The sequence below is a fragment of the Panthera uncia genome, chromosome X (assembly GCF_023721935.1).
Source record: "Panthera uncia isolate 11264 chromosome X, Puncia_PCG_1.0, whole genome shotgun sequence".
Lineage (NCBI taxonomy): Eukaryota > Metazoa > Chordata > Mammalia > Carnivora > Felidae > Panthera > Panthera uncia.
The window spans coordinates 26,928,327-26,947,153 of record NC_064817.1 but is presented as its reverse complement, the minus strand read 5'-3'; the positions used below and the strand labels follow the sequence as shown (position 1 = coordinate 26,947,153).

The window sequence follows — 18,827 nt, the reverse complement described above, 5'->3', positions numbered from 1 at the left end:
GGACTGAGGAGGATAGCGTTAAGAACTGACTTGGTCTTCTCACATATCTTGCAACTGCCTTATTTTAAAGTTACTTTCAGAAAATCCCCAATTCTTTAAATTCCTACTTGTATGAATTTTCCTACTTGTATGTGTTGACTTTTAAAATTATTGAAGCTTACCAAAATTATTATAGTTATTGTGTTCATCTTTCTTCTCTGGAATCCATGGATCTCATAATATTCCTTTAACCCTTCAGAGTGACAAGAAGGGATGTTGGTTTGCTGAGGGTCCAGTTTTTCATCCAACACCTCATGGGTGTGACCTCAACTTTCTCATCTGGGCAATGGACCCTCTTTTAGGGTTGTTGTGAGAATTATATGACATAACGTGTGCAAAGAAATCACTAAGCTGGATGCTCTTCATTAACTACTTGATGAGTTTTTGAGAAAGCTGTTTTACATATGAATTTATTGGTATTTATCAAAAAAACTTTATTGTAAACTTTATCAATAAAAAGACATATCTTTTATATTAGGTACGTTTAAAATCTATTTGGAAAAAGTGAGAACAAACTGAGGGTTGATAGAGGGTGGGGGGGGTGGGTGATGGGTATTGAGGAGGGCACCTTTTGGGATGAGCCCTGGGTGTTGTATGGAAACCAATTTGATAATACATTTCATATTAAAAAAATAAAATAAAATCATGAATGACAAAAAAAATATTTTTGGGGTGCCAGGATGACTCAGTCGGTTAACTGTCTACCTCTAGATTTCAGCTATGGTCGTGACCTCATGGTTTGTGAGTTTAAGCCCCACATCGGGCTCTGTGCTGCCAGTGGGAACCCTGCTTGGGATTCATTCTCTCTCTCTCTCTCTCTCTCTCTCTCTCCCTCTCCCTCTCCCTCTCCCTCTCCCTCTCCCTCTCCCTCTCCCTCTCTCTCTCTCTCTCTCCCTCCCTCCCTCCCTCCTCTACCTCTCTCCTGCTTACTCTCTCTCAAAATTAAATAAGTAAAAATAAAGAAATAAAATCTATTTAACTCTTTTATTATTTTCTTTCTAAACTTTCATTGCTTTAGAAGGGTTTGTTGTAGCAATGATTACTTATTTTCCATCCTTTTTGATTTTCTATGAAAGATCCTATGACTTTGTTGATGACAATAACCAAGACAAATTTTTTCAGAAGGAGATCAAGAAAAGAGAAAATTAAGAAATGAAAGATAGTATAGTTAAGAGAGGTAATATATGTCCAGTAACATGAAAAAGTAGAATAAGGTGTGCCTGGGTGGCTTAATCAGTTAAGCGTCCGACTCTTGATTTCGCTCAGGTAATGATCTCACACTTTGTGAGTTTGAGCTCTGCATCGATTCCTGCGCTGATGGTGCAGAACCTGTTTGGGATTTTCTCTCTCTCCCTCTCTCTCTGTTCCTCCCCAACTTGTGCACCCTCTCTCACTCAATAAATAAATCAACTTAAAAATTTTTGAAAAGTAGACTTAGATAAAGAAAAGGAAATAATCAATAAACACACACATGGTATGTGTCAAAGGGAATGTTGGGAAAAATATATATATTTAAAATCATGAATGCTTCATGCCATGATACACTTATTTTCCACACATGATCACCAGTTGAAACATCTTTTATACAAGACCATAAATTGGAAGAGCAAATGAGTTTTAATAATAAATTAAAATTAGATACCTAAAACAATTAAATTCAATTAGTATTTATTAGTTATCTGTATGTTGTATCTTCTGTTAAGTATGGGACAGAGTTCCTGCCTTCAAGGAATACAGAGATTTGTGTAATGTCTAGAAGTGTATACTCTGTTATATTTCTTGAAAGTTGGTTAGAGAGTAGATCATAAATGTTTTCAGTACAAAAAAAGAAATGGTAATTATGTGAAATGATGGAGGTGTTAGCTAAAGCTACAGTGGTAATTACATCTTAAATTTGCACAATGTAATATGTCACTTATATAAATCAATCTGGAAAGAAATTTTTAAAAGTTAAATGGGTTGAAAAACGATGATAATCCCAGAGTCATGGGATCAAGCCCCACGTCAGGCTCTGCACTGACCGTGGAGCCTGCTTGACATTCTCTCTCTCTCTCTCTCTCTCTCTCTCTCTCTCTCTCTCTCCCCACCTTTGTCCCTCTCCCCTGCTAATGCTCACTCTCACTCTATAAAAGAATAAAAAAGAAAGAAAAAATGATGCAACAAAATGAACTGGAACCTTCATTGAGAATACATTTCATAGAGGGAGAGTATATTAAGCAGAGAGGCGTATGATTTTATGGTAGAAAGTTTATTTTAAAACCACATATTAGCCCTTAGAAAACATTTATCTTTATAATAAAATCTCAGTTCCTAGAAACTTAGGGCATGCTCATGTATTAGATAGGATATAGGCATTGTGGGAGTAACAGAGACAACATAGTAATGGACTATCTAAGAAACAAGTTGATTTCTCTTTCAGAATTATCAGTATTTTGCTAGTCCAGGCTTTGTAGGAAAGCTTTGCCCATCCAGGGACCAGCGTTTTCTTTGCCATGATACTCTGTCATCCCCTAGGATACTGACTTCATCAAGGATCGTTCACCGTCATGTCTGTATTACAGCCTGTGGGAAGAAGGAAACTACAAAGGGAAGAACATTTTGATTCTTCTTAACTTTTCACAAAGAGGTTGCACATATCCTGTTCCTCTCGCCAGTATTTGGTCACGTGTCACACCTAACTGCAAGGGAAGCTGGGAACTATAGTTTATACTCTGTATAGCCAGGCTCCATAGCTCATCTATATTTTCTCCTATATAAGAAGTGGAGGAGGACAGATATTGAAGGACCAGCAGTCTCTGCAGTGGACACTTGTTTCTGGGTATCAAGATGAATACTTGGCTCCATAACCTTTTTGTTTAATAGGTTTTGGGAAAAGATTTCCTTAAAAATGGAAGTATATACATAGATATAACACATATGTATACAGACGATGATAGACTTCTTTTGTCTTCTTCACCAGAGTGTTCTAAGCACAATATACCATTTCTGCAAGACATTCTATAATAGTGAAGAAAATCAACTTAACTGATACAAAAACGAAAGGCATGTGATAGGAATTATAGAAAGTATAGAGTCCAAACAGTAGATTTGGCACATGTCTTCCTTTAGAAAATATTTACATTACTTACTTTTTGTGCATCTTCCTCTGTCTTATAAAAGAGAGTCTGTGCCATCACCTCGGCTATGTCACACTCCTGTCTGCGTTTGCGTTGTCCCCTTTTTCAGTGTTACAGCAGTGTCTTAGTCTTGCAAGCATTATTCTTGACTTTACATTTGATTTCCGACTAGCAATGTGGGTTCCGGATATTATTTTCTTAGTAGTTTCAAAACCATTGATTGGGAAATTGTGGAAGTGAAGAAAAGAAGAAAATATATAGATACATACAATTTTTCAAGGCACAATTTATTAGCTGAACCATAATCTTATTGACCTTTCCTGTTAGCTTTCTTTAAATGGACTCATCTTAGGGGCACCTGGGTGGCTCATTGGGTTAAGCATCCAACACTTGATTTCGGTTCAGTTCATGGTCTCCCAGTTCAGGAAATTGAGCCCCATGTTATCAGGGAGACTGCTCGAGATTCTCTCTCTCCGGTCTCTCTCAGCCCCTCCCGCTCCCCTCTCCCACTTGCATATACGCTTGTGTGTTCTCTCTCAAAATACACATACATTAAAAAAAAAAATGGACTCATCTTATATACTTGACATAAGACAACTTCAATACAGTTGCTGTTTGAAATTAAAATCCTTCTTAGGTGACTAGGAGATTTGGGTTAGAATGTTAGTTCAATAACTGTTTTCTTTTTATGAGCCTGAGCTATAACTTCCTCTAATAATTTTATTTATTTTCATTGAGATGTAATTGTAATATAGCATTATGTTTCCAGTGTTCAACACCTGTATACAACATAATGATTCATGATATTGTAAAATGTTTGCAGCAGTCTACTTAACATCCATCACTAAACATATTTACAAAGAAATATACATTTTTATTTTATTTTTAAGAACTCTTATTAAGATATTTTGTGAAAGTGCTGTTTCCCAGACTCTGAAATCATTTTCTTCATTAATAGAGATTTATAAAATTGTGGTGAAGATAAGCGTTTGTAAACCAAACAACTTGATTTTAAGTCACAGAACAGCAAATCACTTTTGTGATTTTTGGCATATTGTTTAATTTTTCTGCTCCCATTCCCTCATCCTACTATGCTCTGTCATCCTGATTTGTTGTGGTAAAAAATGATACAGTGCACGTTAAGTGCTTAACAAATTAACTGACACTAAGTGCCCAATAAATAACGGCAGCTGTTGTTACTGCTTTTATAGATGTAGTCGTTGTTGTTGTGACTGTTGTTTTAATATTGCCCTAACAGGAGACCATAATTTTTTTCTAATTCCTCATTAGGGTTTAACTTTGAACTGAATTTCAGGCCCAAGCAGTATTAAAAATTACCTCGTTGATCGTATGATTAGATTGAATGTCATGTACAGTGTTGCATGATGGATTAATTTGTCATAAATCACTTCGGCAATCATTTTTTATACTTTGAATTATACCCTGGTTTACATGTTATATCTCTGAGGAAACACAGGGGAACTGATGCAAGAATATTTCCACATACTAATCCTAGTTCTTATGAATGGTTCTTCTGTTATTTAGTAAACGAACCACTTCGTTATCCCTCTGTAATCCTTTAGCTTTCCAGTAATCTTTCACTGAACAATAAAAAGATTATAGAATACACCAAAAAATTCACTATCCATGCACTGACTTGACTCTAAAAAACGTATGACACATTTAAGGGAGCTAAGTGATAACATTTTCAAATGTTCTTGAAGTGTTTACACATTCAAGAACAAAAGAACTGTTTTTATCCAGGTTAAAAGTCCTGTCACATTTTAAGGTGGCATTTGGGGAAGTTGCCAAAATAGGTTGGTTTCAACAGAAATATAAAAGTACTCAGTAATAGATGTGCCCTCTGGAAACGTCCCAGCTATTTTTCTAAGAGCTTTGTGGTTTGCTGGATTGCTGGTTTCACTACCTGTATGTAGCCATTTGATGACTTACCTCACTTTCAATTGCCAAAGCCGTGCTTCTAAAAATACACACAGCTCATTCAACTGTGTTTCCTCGTAAAAGTCATTTGCCATTTCAGTGAACATTGGTCCCCAAATACAGGCGTTGTAGAACATTTCTTAGAAACTAGAATGTGCTTAACATTTTATTTGCATCATTTCATATAATCTTTTCACCAATCCTATGGAGATACACTTTTATTCTCCTTGTTTTACAGATGGGGAAACTGAGATTTAGAGAGGTTAAACAACTTACTCAAGATTAGACGGAGAGTAAGCTGGGTTTAAAAAAAGTTACATAATGAAGTAGTGTCAAGGCTATTGCTCTATATTTTATCACAACAATTTCCCTCACTGGAAATCCGTTTCCAGACATTTGTCCTAGACATTGCAGGACTAACACATACATTCATTTGTCTTCCCTCATTACTTCATTTCCTCTTCTATACTCTTCCACCTTATGGAATAGCAACATCTTCAAGGAACATAGGTGACAATATCTGTAAGTCCCCATGCGAAAGGACAATCATTACGCCTCTGAAATGTGTGGAGAATGTTGAATCAACTTTAGTGTTCTTAATTTTGAAAACAGCCAGAATTGTTCCATCCGTCCATCGTTATACCTCTCACCTGAATCATTATTTGCCCAGTCTACTGCAGAGAAACATAAACCACTGTGATAAAGATAGAAATTAAAAGAAGATTGAAGCCTAGGGAAAAAAAAAATTAGTTCCATTTGATGATACTGGCATCTTAAGTCATGAAATGATTGGTAACATTTTCTTATGCATATGTCTTCTATAAAAAGCAAAGATCAAATTTCCTAGAAAGTTTCCTTTGCTGCCATGATATGTATGAACTAGCCACAAGTTTAGTAAAATATGAAATACTGTAGCAATAAATACATGTTTTGGGGAGCTGGAACCAAAAGTATTCGCCTGTCTACATATATCTGTTTCTAAGTTCTCTGTTCATTGGGGGAGGTCTTTGAGAGGACATGACTACTCCTTGATCCATGAGCTGGACCGTGGCAATTGGAGGTCCCCTCACCCCTGCCTGTGTCCTTGGGATGATTCCACCTGCCTTCCCCACTCCTAGAGCTGCCCCAAGGATGCAGCTCTGAGAGAGTGATGTGATGTTGAGCCCATCTGGACAGTATATGTGACTGAACTCCATTAAGGTCTGTATGTAAACAAGGCTTGTATGCAAGTTCCCTTGCCACCTACCTATCTGGAGTGGCTTGCCTCTTTAGTTGGTTTCTCTCTGTCTTCCACACAGATGGATCAATTTTAGACTACACCTGGGAAGCTCCCAAGGAGCTTCAGAACCACCAGTGTTAAAGATGGATTTATAAAGAATGTATTTTCTTTCAAAGGTTCTATTGAAAATGTGCAAATGTGAAAATTCAAGCACATTTCTTCTTTCATGGGTTTACTTGTGCTGAAATTCTAGAATTGTTTCCAATTTTCTTTCCTGACCTATGGAAAATAACTTTTTTTATTCTTGACCCGGAACTTATATGTACACATATATACATAGATACATATATATGTATATCTCAAACAAGAGTTCAGAAAGCAATATTAATCCTTAATATAAATGATACAGGCTAATATTTATTTTATTAATTTAATTTTATTTAATTTTAAGTAATTCCTAGTCATGACCCATTAAATATTCCTGGTCATGACCCACTAAAATGATTTCATGAATCATTGATGAATCATGACTAACAAATTTGAAAAATAGTTGTCTAGACAAAGAAGGAATTACTCAGAGCCCTGATGACAATTTTGACCATAATCATCTATGTATGTAGAGTTGATTTTATGCATACAAATAATAATGAATTGAGTTATTTTTTATTTTACACAGCTTATTCATGTTTGAGTTTAGCTTTAATAAGGCTGTCTTTGCAAAGTTTTTGTTTTATGAACATCCTCAGACAAAACTTTGAGATTCAGAATTTATGAGTACTAGACCTCGTGTCCTTGACTATAAAGATTTGCCTTTTAAAATTGTCTCCAAAATTTCAAGCTTCTGTAAATATCAATAAATCATGAAGTGTTTATTTTATTTCTATTGAAGTGTAGTCGGCATACAATATTTTACTAGTTTCAGGTGTACAACTAGTGATTTGACATTTATGTACATTATGAAATGATCGCTGTAATAAGTCTAGTTACCATCTATCACCAGAGTTATTACAATATTATTGACTGTATTCCCTGTGGTACACTTCACATCCCCATGACTTAAGCATTTTATAACTGGAAGTTTGTACCCATCTCCCTGCTTCCCCTCTGACAACCACCAGCTTGTTTTCTGTATTTATGAGTCTGTTTCTGTTTTGCTGTTTGTTTGTTTTGCTTTTCAAAAAATATTCCACATAGAAGTGAAATCATAAGGTATTTGTCTTTCTCTGTCTGACTTATTTCACTTAGCATAATGCCCTCTAGGTCCATCTGAGTTGTCACAGGTGACAAGATTTCCACCTCTTTTACGCCTGAGTGATATTCCATTGTGTATATATGTCACATCTTCTTTACCTACTTATCTATCAGTGGGAATGTTTACTTTTGTAATCCAAATTGTACATTGGTAAAATGTATTGTGTTACTTGAGTAATAGTGTTGTTTATAATTTATCATTTTGAGAAGATACATTTGAAATCAAGATCATTAATGATTTTTAGAACTTTGATGTAGGAGCTAGGTTAAGGTTCACGTTTCATAAAGGTTTAATTGATGCTTACCCTCAGAAGTTTTTCGGATCATTTTTTCCACAATAATTTTTTGGCTTTTGAAATCTGGACAGTGACTTAAGATGATAACAGTGGAGTAGGTTGAGTTTCATAATGGTTCTTATGCATATAAGAATCCCATAATAATTGCAGTTATCATGCACTTTCTTGGGTTCTTACAGAAGATCAGGCATTCTGCTAAACACTTGATATACTGTTCTTTAATTTTTACCACAATCTTATTAGGAAAGTATCACTGCTCCTGTTTTACTTAGGAGGAAACTAAGGCTAATGATAGAGCTAAGTAACCTTCCCAGGGTGATAAGACCTCAGACCAGAGTCAAGATTCAAACACTGCCTCCACAGCCCTTGGGTTTTACAACCACGCTCTAGCGTACATGATAATAAAGCACCGTCTCCTCTCACCTGTAACCCAGAGAAGCCAAAATATTCAGAATTGAATTGTATTTTTTTTCACCTACACACAGCGCTGGCCACACAATGTGCAGTACAGTGAAAAGTGAAATACAGGGCCCCTTGTTCAAAGAGCAGGAAGGAAAGTGCTGTTAAAATTAAACTATAAAGCTGTTTTCCCTTATTCCATGGTCTCTCTTTCTTGACTTGCCATTGTGTTTTTTATTTGCTGTTGAACTTCATACTGAACAAAGAAAATTAAAATTTTAAAGTATTAGCATGGGTTTTATTGCTCATTGTTACATTGTGCAATTGCGGTTGTAAATGTAAATATAAGACCATTTAACTCCTGCAGAATCACCGGCACTATACAATTTGTATTTTGTAGCTTGTGCATGCCTATGTATTTCATTCTTAATGTGGAAACATTGCACCACTAACTTAGCTGTTTTTATTTCACTTCTCGATAGGTGCATGTTCTACTCCTATTCTGTACTTTCATCATTCTGATGAGTAAGGCAGGATTGAAAGGACAAGGAACCCGGGGTTGCCCTTTCCCTTTCTTTTTGTGTCCTCAATTTCAGCCTAAATGGTTGGCTAATATGGGAACGAAATACAAGTAAGAAGGGGTATCCAAGGACTCTGTGGTCATTCTTGTTTTCTTAGAATTGCCTTCTTTCTGCATTTGAAGCAAGTTCTGGTTCAAACAGAAAGCACGAGTTCTTGGGGCTGTTAGTGCCATCGGTCGTTCGTAGACATACTTCCCTTGGACGGGCTTGAGTGTTGCTCCATGCCCGCAATAGTGTGTGTCCACCCGAATTTTATGCTCATGGCACGTCAGTAACACTATATGCAAATGGGGGTCGACACACACATTATACTTACTTCCCCTGCACATTTCCTTTGTCACCTTATTGGACTTCACTTCCATTACCCACGTTCAAAGATAACATTATTAAGGGCAGTGTCAGGAAACAGTTAAAACAAGCAAGGTATGTTTCTGAGCCTTGGGGCACTGTACCACTGCTCAGGTTGCACAACTGTGAAGCTGCTCTTGACTACATACATCTCCCAGGCTACCTTTGTGTGACTTTTCTCCTCTTAATGCTGACTTTGATATCTGTTATTAATAGTAATTAGGGATGGAGAGAAAGGATACACCATGGAACTTGTTCAAACCCCTAAGACGTTCAGAAATTTGCCTTGACTTTGAGGTGGGCCCATGCAACTAGGTCTCTCAGGGTCCTTGTGCTATTCGAGATACTAGAGTTGGGTGATCTTGACCTATCAGGATGACATATTTCTGCCAGTTCTCTAGAAACACATGAAGAATGCATCATTTGATGAAAATATCACACAAAGCCCTCCCCCAATGTCTCTCCATCTTAGAGGACTTAATAGTTGAAGAAATTTTTAATAATAAAGTTTCAAAATAGGAGCATTTGTTGGAAGAGCACAATTAAGTTGGTGCTGGCAGCTCCGTGGGATCAGGCCCAGCATTGAGAGGGACGAGAAATTCAAGGCAGACCTGTCAGAGGAAAGCCATCAAAAGGGGGGATTTTTTTTCTAGACAAGATCATGCAGTCTCCCAAGTAGCTTCTGCTTGTTCTATGCTGCCTCTTGTTTCCTTTGCAGAACCCTGTTTGTTAGGGCCTGGTGTTTGCTTAGTGTATTTGGAGTATACAGAAGATTCCTCTCCAAACACTTCTTCAATAGTTTTGCTCTGCTTCACTGTGTCAACACTTTGTTTGTATCCCCTACTTCAGCAGGAAACCCTCTTGAATGCCGTCTTTCTTAAGATATTTGAAGCCCAGCAATGTACCATGAGTGTACTTTACCCAAATAAAAATTCATGCACATTTTCTTATTTACTCGAATCGTTACCATTGGCAATTGCCCTAGTATTAAAGCAGCGGACACATTAGTTACCCCAAGAGTTGTCTCCTGGTACTTGGTAGTACTGGTCCCATTGCTTCGGAATCCCTGCTAACACCCAACCAGGTTTAGAGGTCAGTGTTCCATCCTGGAAACTAACCTGTTATCTACAGGTGAGTCTTTTAAAGTCTCCATTACTTAGCTAGAGGTGGGGAGGAGGTATGGACATGCCTAGTACTCCCACTACTCCAGAAGAATCTTTCCCCATCAGTTTTCTCCAGTCACTGTACTTCTTCTTCTATACCTTCAGCTAGGGAATGGGCTGAAAGTGGTGGGGCCAGTCTTCTGGTTCCTTCTTAGCAGTGCCTTCATAGGTGGCCTGGATCTTCTCGTTACAATTATGGACTATGTACCTGTTGTTCTCAGCTTTATTCAGAAATTCAGAGTTTCAAGACAACTGTTGGGAATCTTACTTAACATCGTACTAATTAAATGTGGAAGCGGGGGCACCTGGGTAGCTCAGTAGGTTGAGCCTCTGACTTTGGCTCACGTCATGATCTCACAGTTCATGAATTCAAGCCTCCCAGAGGGCTCTCTGCTGTCAACATAGAGCCTGCTTCAGATCCTCTGTCCCCCTCTCGCTGTACCTCCCTCCACTCATGCACTCTCTCTTTGAAAAATAAATTAACATTTTTAAAAGAATGTGGAAGCAAATGCTTCATATTTTACATCTCGTAAGATAATGCCTTCCTACTGAAACCATGGCCTTCTGGAAATAAAAGCTTAATTTATAGAAGTCATCATACTGTTAGAAATTTCAGTTGTGTGAATGAGGTATTTCTGTTTAAATTTCATCTGTTTCCCTCATTTATTTTCAACCCGATAACTTTATTGCTCTTTAAATTTTCAGAAATAGTTCATTCCCTTCTCTTGGGAAGAGATGTTTCCTTTAATGCCATTGCAAAAGTATGTAAATATAATACCAATAATGCTTATGTATAAATGATTGAAAATATAAAATGAAAAAGTTACCTATGGCTGAAAATGGGTAGCATTTAAAATACAGCATGAAGAGATGATGTATTAATTCATTTTTACTATAATCCAGAAAAGCTTTAATGAAATACTAATTTGAAGTGGATTTCAACTGCCATTTGAGAATTTGTGTGTATGTTTGTGAGATGTTAAAATGCAGACTTGGTATTGTATGTGTCTGCTGTTCATGTCTCTGATAATGCAAGTGGACATTTCTAGCATTTTAAATATTTCATTCGATTTATCATGTAATGTACTGGAACAGTCTGCAAAGATACTCATTGTATAACACCCAATTTATTTTATTGTGCAGCACTTGGAAACTCCTGATGATATTGGCCGTTCATCAATGGAGACTGAGGTAACCCTGGACAGTTACCAAACAGCTTTAGAAGAAGTACTCTCATGGCTTCTTTCTGCTGAGGACACATTGCAAGCCCAAGGAGAGATTTCTAATGATGTAGAAGAAGTGAAAGAACAATTTCATACTCACGAGGTAAAGCAAAACGTTGATGGATGAAACCAAGCACATGACTTGTCATAATGACAAGTCCCTCTTTTTATCTCAGTTACTCTGTGAGATCCTTGTACTTTGGTAATTTAGCTTTTATTTTGAGATGGAAACAAATCAGTGTTGATGGGCGTGGGATTCCAACAGCCTGCATTTAAAGTTCTGTCTTGCAGAATGACACTTGAAGTTGCCGAGATCTCATTTTGCCAGTGACTCATGCCAGGGATATGAGAGCCCAGCTCCCTTCTCTTGGGTCAAAGCGATGCTGAGTTATAACAGTCACTCTGGAGGACCCATGTGGTATCAGGCTACACCGCCCTCCATGGGAGACTTTTCTCGAAGTGACACCCTTAACTTGCTTTCCGCCCCTTTGCTGTCCTATTTTCTGCTACTTTGGCTCCTTGCATGTCTTTCTGGGAGCTTTTACTTAGTACATCACTTGCATACAGATCCTTATCTCAGGATCTGCTTCTGTGGAAGGCGACATAGGCTGCTAGTTGCCCTTAATTCATATTTAAAACGCTATTGGGTTTTCTTAAATAAAAACTCACATCCTTTTACTGGAATATAATTTACCTGGGCTACAAATTGAAAATTGCAGAAAAAAAAATAAATTTCAAAACCATAATGATTTACCTAAAGCGCCCACTTTTTCACCTTCTTTTCCTGTCAGGGGTACATGATGGATTTGACATCTCATCAGGGACGAGTTGGTAATGTTCTACAACTGGGAAGTCAACTGATTGGAACAGGGAAATTATCAGAAGATGAAGAAACCGAAGTACAAGAACAAATGAATCTCCTAAATTCAAGATGGGAATGCCTCAGGGTAGCTAGCATGGAAAAACAGAGCAAGTAAGTCTTTGTTTTTAATTCCTAAAAATAGTGAGTTTTGGACTTGCATGATTACTTTGACGCAGTTTCTCGTTTAAGTTGGGATTCTCAGTTTGCTCCTAGAACATGTAGCTCTTTTTTAGGGCATGTTCAGATTGTACTTTCATGTCTGTTATATTTTGTTTTTCACTTTTGTGATTGATGTGGAGAGGTTGGATAGAAGAGCCATTATCTACAGAACTCTGCTCTCAAAGTTGCCAAAATTGTTGTCACAGTTAATATTTTCTAAGTTTTTGCCAAAAATTAAAATGTGACCATGGAAGGCAACAGAAATGTAAACAGGAAACCATGCACATAAAATCATCTGTTAGGCACAGTTGACAGGAAACTTCTCTTCTGAAGGAAAAGCTCTCAAAATATTAGTTTCTCATGTGTTTATGGAAACCTTCTTGAAAAAAAAAATACTTCTAATCTATGTTTGGAAATCCTTGTGCAAGTACTATATGGTAGTGAATTATTTTAAGAATACATATTGACTTTATCAAAAAAGAATTTTTGAGGTACTTGTGAAAATGGCATGTTTCTTATAAAGGTAACAAGTAGATCTCATCATTCTGGATGTGTTGCTTTGATTTATATTGTTAGGTGTGTGTATTCATGTAGAGCCTATCGAGACAAGATAGATTTATTTTTAAATGAAAAGAAATGAAGCGCCAACTGTGGATTTGAATACATTAAGCTAAAGAAATTGTCCAAGCGCCTTAAGTTTACTTAGCTATTATTTATGAAGATTAAAAGCTTTAAACTAGGACCAAAGAAGCTCATTAGATATGCTGGGAAGATTGCTATTTCAGTACTAAATTATAGTGTGACAATAGGGAGGGGGGAAACACATTTTTAAACTCCTGTCTTTTGAAAGAATAAATAAGGCATATGCAGGATAGAATTTTCACAAATATTGGTATTCCAAACCAGGAGATATGAGTCTCTATACATACTGACGTTTTCCCCTGATGTGCCCATTTTAATGATTACAACTAACCCTAGAAGTTAGAGTTACAACAGCTATATTCTAACAATTGAGTCAGTCTCATATCCATGCCCAAGGGTTGACTCATTTATTCCCCCCATTTATTATCATAAATTATAAGATACAGAACCTCTCTTACTTATGGTCGTGTCTCAACATTCTTAGGTAGCAACTTCCTATTTTCACTGATCTGTGCAACTTAAAGTAACCTCAGATAAAATTTGCTTGTCTTTAAAATCCCATGGTAGAACCACTGTCTTCTCCTTCCTATGTTCTCTTTTCCCATTCCCTCCTGGAGGCTAAGTGCCCCCATCAAACCCTCAATCCCTTTTTAAATTTTTTTTTGATGTTTATTTATTTTTGAGAGGCAGAGAGAGACAGAGTGTGAGCGGAGGAGGTGCAGCGAGAGCAGGAGACAGAATCCAAAGCAGGCTCCAGGCTCTCAGCTGACAGCACAGAGCCCAATGCAGGCTCTAATTCATGAACGATGAGATCATGACCCAAGCAAAGTTGGATGCTTAACTCCCTGAGCCACCCAGGTGCCCCACCAATCCCTTTTTTTAGGTAAGACGGACAATATGGCATGAAGTGTTCATGCTAATCAATTAATTACCTTTGAGACTGAGTTACAAGAAAAGGTGAATTCAACTTAAAATCCCAAATTTGTAGTCAGTTTTAAAAGCAAGGTTACTTTAAAAAATGCCTGTCTTGAAGGGATATCTACTATCAGATGACAGATAATAGCATAGATACACATACGTGGATGATAGTGCACATGCCCATATTTACACACATACACATGCACAAACATGCATACATACATATGTGTGTATGTGTATAATTTCTTTACCCCCATCCTGCTGGAGGATGGAAAAGCTAAAATAACAACATCAGTCCTTAGCTAAGATTGACATAAAACACCAGTTTGTCCTGGGGTCCCTGGGTGGCTCAGTCGGTTAAGCGTCTGACTCCTGATTTTGGCTCAGGTCATGATTTCATAGGTTCGTGAGTCCAAGCCCCACATCAGGCTCCATGCTGTGGAGCCTGCTTGGGGTCCCCTCTCTCTCTCTCTGTCTCTGTCTCTCTCCCTCCCTCCCTGCCTCTCCCCTGCTCGCTTGTGCGCGCTCTCTCTCTTTCTCTCTCTCTCTATAAATAAATAAACTTAAAAAAAAAGTTTGTCCTGAGGGAAGATTTGGGCACTTTGGTATGTGTTTAAGCACTTGGAATGATTATTAGGAAGGCAAGGGTGGCCTCTTAGCTGGCATAGTTTTTGCTAAAACACAGAGTTTTGAAAATGAGACGCTAATATGGAACCACCTGTAGCACACAGTCATTTCTGGACAGTTTATTGAAATACCCATACACAAAGTATGATTTTGCAAAGCAAATCCAGAAATCTTTTGTAAGGTTGTAAAAGTAAGTCTTCCATATCACTTTCCCCAACTTTGTGTGTATTCATGCATAAAACCTATTAAAATCTAATTGAGATAAGCCATTATGCAAACCGTGCTGGACCTGATTCTTAATAGATTTTTTTGAAGGAACCAAAGAGCTAATTATGACAATAGGATATCATCAGTATTTAAAAAAATAATAATAATTCTAGGTTTTATTTCATGCTTTTATAGATTGCTACCCATTCACTTTCTATTCTCATGAGCTTTGTTGATGATGAGCTTCATAGGGAGCATCACCTATTCTTTCCAAACCTCTGCATCCTATGAAGTAGGAAGGCATGATAAATTGCTAGCAAACAAAAATGGATCAGTCTACATTTCTCATCTCTCCCTCCCATAGACAGAGTGTGGATAGACCCCATCCCAAGTTGTCATCCCTGCCTAAGCATAGATTTTGTGATGAGAGGAATGATAATTAAAGTTTGTCTGGGTATATAAGATATAACCGAAACCATGCTAGGATTCTTAAGTTGCTATCTTTTAATAAACGTAAAAAACAAAACGACAAAAAAACTAACTGGGAATACAAATAAGCTTATAACTATATATTATGTATATATTTATATATGTACTATAATTATACACACACACACACACATACATGAAACTCTACACACACACACACACACACACACACACACACACAAACAGAAGTATTAACAAATATTAATGGAGTACCTCAAGATATCAGATACATTTCCAGGCATTAGGGACAAAGTATTGGTCATAAGAGTTTAAGTCCCAGATCTCCTTTAGCTCTAGAGAGGCTGTTAAAACAAGAACCCAAGAGGGACGCCTGAGTGGCTCAGTTGGTTAAACTGCAGACTCTTGAATTCAGCTCAGGTCATGATCTCATGGTTCATGAGATCAAGCCCCACATAAGGCTCCATGCTGACAGTGCACGGAACCTGCCTCTGATTTTCTCTGTCCCTCTCTGTCTGCCCCTCCCTCACTCGCACTTATTCTCTCTCAAAATAAATAAGTCAACTTTTAAAAATTCTTTAAAAAAAAAAAAAAAAAGAAAGAAAGAAAGAACCCAAGAGAAAGGTGCCTGAATGCTTGGTTAAATGTCTGACTCTTGGTTTTGGCTCAGGCCATGATCTTACATTTCATGAGTTTGAGCCCACATTGGGTTCTGTACTGGCAGGACAGAGCCTGCTTGGGATTCTTTCTCTCTCTCCCTCTTTCTCTGACCCTCCCCTGCTTGTGTATGCTTTCTCTTTATCTCTCTTTCTCAAAAAAAAAAATGAATCAACATTAATTTTTTTTTTAAATGAACCCCAGAGGATGAAAGGCAGGAGAAGCATCTCCGTATCACAGCGCCTTTTAATCTCCTCAGAAAACTTACTCCTAGCTGATATTTAGGGTTTGTGATCCAAGAATGTTATTTCTGGGGTGTTAACCATTTAATTTGAATTTGAATGACCAGAAGGAACTTCCATTTGTTAACCAGGAGAGTAACATTTCAGGCAGAGGGAACAGCCAATGCAAAGGCACTAAAATAGGAACAACCGGCTTGTTAGAGGGAGCGAGGATCAGCATGAGTGGAAAGTTGCAGGAGGGAAGGTTAGGTAGTGGAGGTATGAGACAGGGTTAAAAGAGAGGTAAGGGTCCCCTCTTGTATGGTGGTGTTAGGGTAAGAGAAAAGGGCTTTGGAGTTCTAGTGGAAGTGCAAGTGTTCCAGGATTTTTTTTTTTTTACCTCAGTACCTGGAATTCATCGTCTCACCGCTTGGAAGAATGAAGAGGTGGACACAAAATGAACAGCAGGCAAAGTTTATTGGAGTATGAGATCAGAAAGTGAGAATAGTATGAAAGCTCTCTTTGCAGAGACGGGGCATTTAAAAGTGAATACCCCCCACTATAGGCAAGGGTCTTTGTTTTATAAGGTTCTGGTTGCCCCCTCTTTCCCTTCTCCCTTGTTCCTTCTCAGGTTCTACCCTCACTGGCGTCATAACTCTACGTGCTGGGTCCTCCATTCATGATTGGCTCCATTCCATTGTGTGAGGAATCAGACTAGGGTCATACTGTCCCTCTTATAGCATAAGCTTTATGCTTTACTTATTTTAGTTAGATATTTTGATTGTCAGATTACTGAGGGGAACCTGAGGGGGAGTAGGCGGTGTCTGTTACATTCTGAAGAGGAACCTTATGTCCAAGGGGGTTTGCCGTGACGCTCCCAGCACCGTTCCAAAAATCTGTGTTTTTCCCCACCAAGGGACCTCAGGTCCCAACGTTTCCCTCTCTGCCAATTTGATCCTATCTTTCCCTATCATACAAGAAAAAGCCACCAGAATGTTTTAAGTAGGGGTGAGACAGGTAAAGAACATCCCAGTCATGCTACTGGAAGAGGAAAGGGCAGTTATAAGGTCATTGAAGTAACCCAAGTAAAAAATGACAGATCTTATGCCAGGTGGTAGTTGTGGTATACCACGAGTATATTCTGTTATTTTAGCCCAACAGTTAATTTATAAACTACTCCTGCTATACTTAGTTTTGTTATTTTTTTTGCCTTTTTAACAGTCAGGATCCTTTCTTTTTAAGTTTAATTTATTTTAAGAAAGATACACAGAGCAAGCTGGGGAGTGGCTGAGAGTGAAGGCAACACAATCCCAAGCAGACTCCATGCTGTCAGTGCAGAGCCCAGTGCGGTGCTCAAACTCAGGAGCTGTGAGATCATGACCTGACCTGAAATCAAGAGTCGGACACTTAAGCAACTGAGCGGTTGCCCTAGTCAGGATCCTTTTTGCTTTGGAAATAGGTATCCTTGCATTATACACATGAATGTTAGCTATATACAGGTCGCATCTAGGAAGTACTATGTATCCCACAAACCGTTAATAGTTATCAAACAAGGAACTTAAAAATATATAGGGGTAACAAAATGCTCCTATTTCTACCTAACCATAAATCTACTCAGATTTGCCAAAGGGATAAGGCCTCTCTTTCTTTTTTTTTTTTTTTAATGTTTATTTATTTTTAAGAGAGAGAGAGAGAGAGGCAGAGAAAGAGGGTGACACAGAATCCAAAGCAGGCTCCAGGCTCTGAGCTATCAGCACAGAGCCCCATGCAGGGCCCAAACTGGTGAACCACGAGATCATGACTTGAGCTGAAGTCAGAGGCTCACTGGAGTGAGCTGCCCAAGCACCCCAGGTCTCACTTTCTTTTTTTTTTTTTTTTTAATTTTTTTTTTAGTGTTTATTTATTTTTGAAACAGAGACAGAGCATGAATGGGGGAGGGTCAGAGAGAGAGGGAGACGCAGAATCCGAAACAGGCTCCAGGCTCTGAGCGGTCAGCACAGAGCCCGATGCGGGGCTCGAACCCACGGACCGCGAGATCATGACCTGAGCCGAAGTCGGATGCCTAACCGACTGAGCCACCCAGGCGCCCCCAGGTCTCACTTTCTTAATCACCTGTTTATGTGAACTGGGGTTGCATACTTCCCCTCTGTGATTCTCACTTACTGATTGTTGAAACAGCAGCACTTCTATGAACCTGGCACACCTCGAGAAGATATCAGCTGACATAGAGTATGAAAAAGTAGATCGTGAATGCAAAATAATTACAAAATGCAAAGAATGATCATCATCGTAAATAAGATGACTAGCCATAGGCTAATTATTTTAACTCTACCATAATGGTTAACAATTTGCTTCCTATATATTTTTCACTTTTTTTCCCCTGGCTTGTTCTAATTGCCTCTTTGATTTTTTTCCCCCAAAGGCCGTGATCTTGGGTGTGTTCTCTGGGGGTGAGGGAGTATGTTCAAGGTAACTGAAATTACATTTGAAGTTAAAATTTTGCAATGGAAA

General features: G+C 38.1%; 1 protein-coding gene across 1 annotated transcript in view; it reads left to right on the top strand.

Moving 5' to 3' along the window:
* Positions 1-18,827, top strand: part of DMD (dystrophin) — a 1,998,908-nt gene that overhangs the window by 534,725 nt on the left and 1,445,356 nt on the right. Inside the window, exons 10-11 of the mRNA XM_049644567.1 lie at positions 11,497-11,679; positions 12,368-12,549. Coding sequence (XP_049500524.1) covers positions 11,497-11,679; positions 12,368-12,549 — 365 coding nt within the window. The remainder of the gene's footprint in view (positions 1-11,496; positions 11,680-12,367; positions 12,550-18,827) is intronic.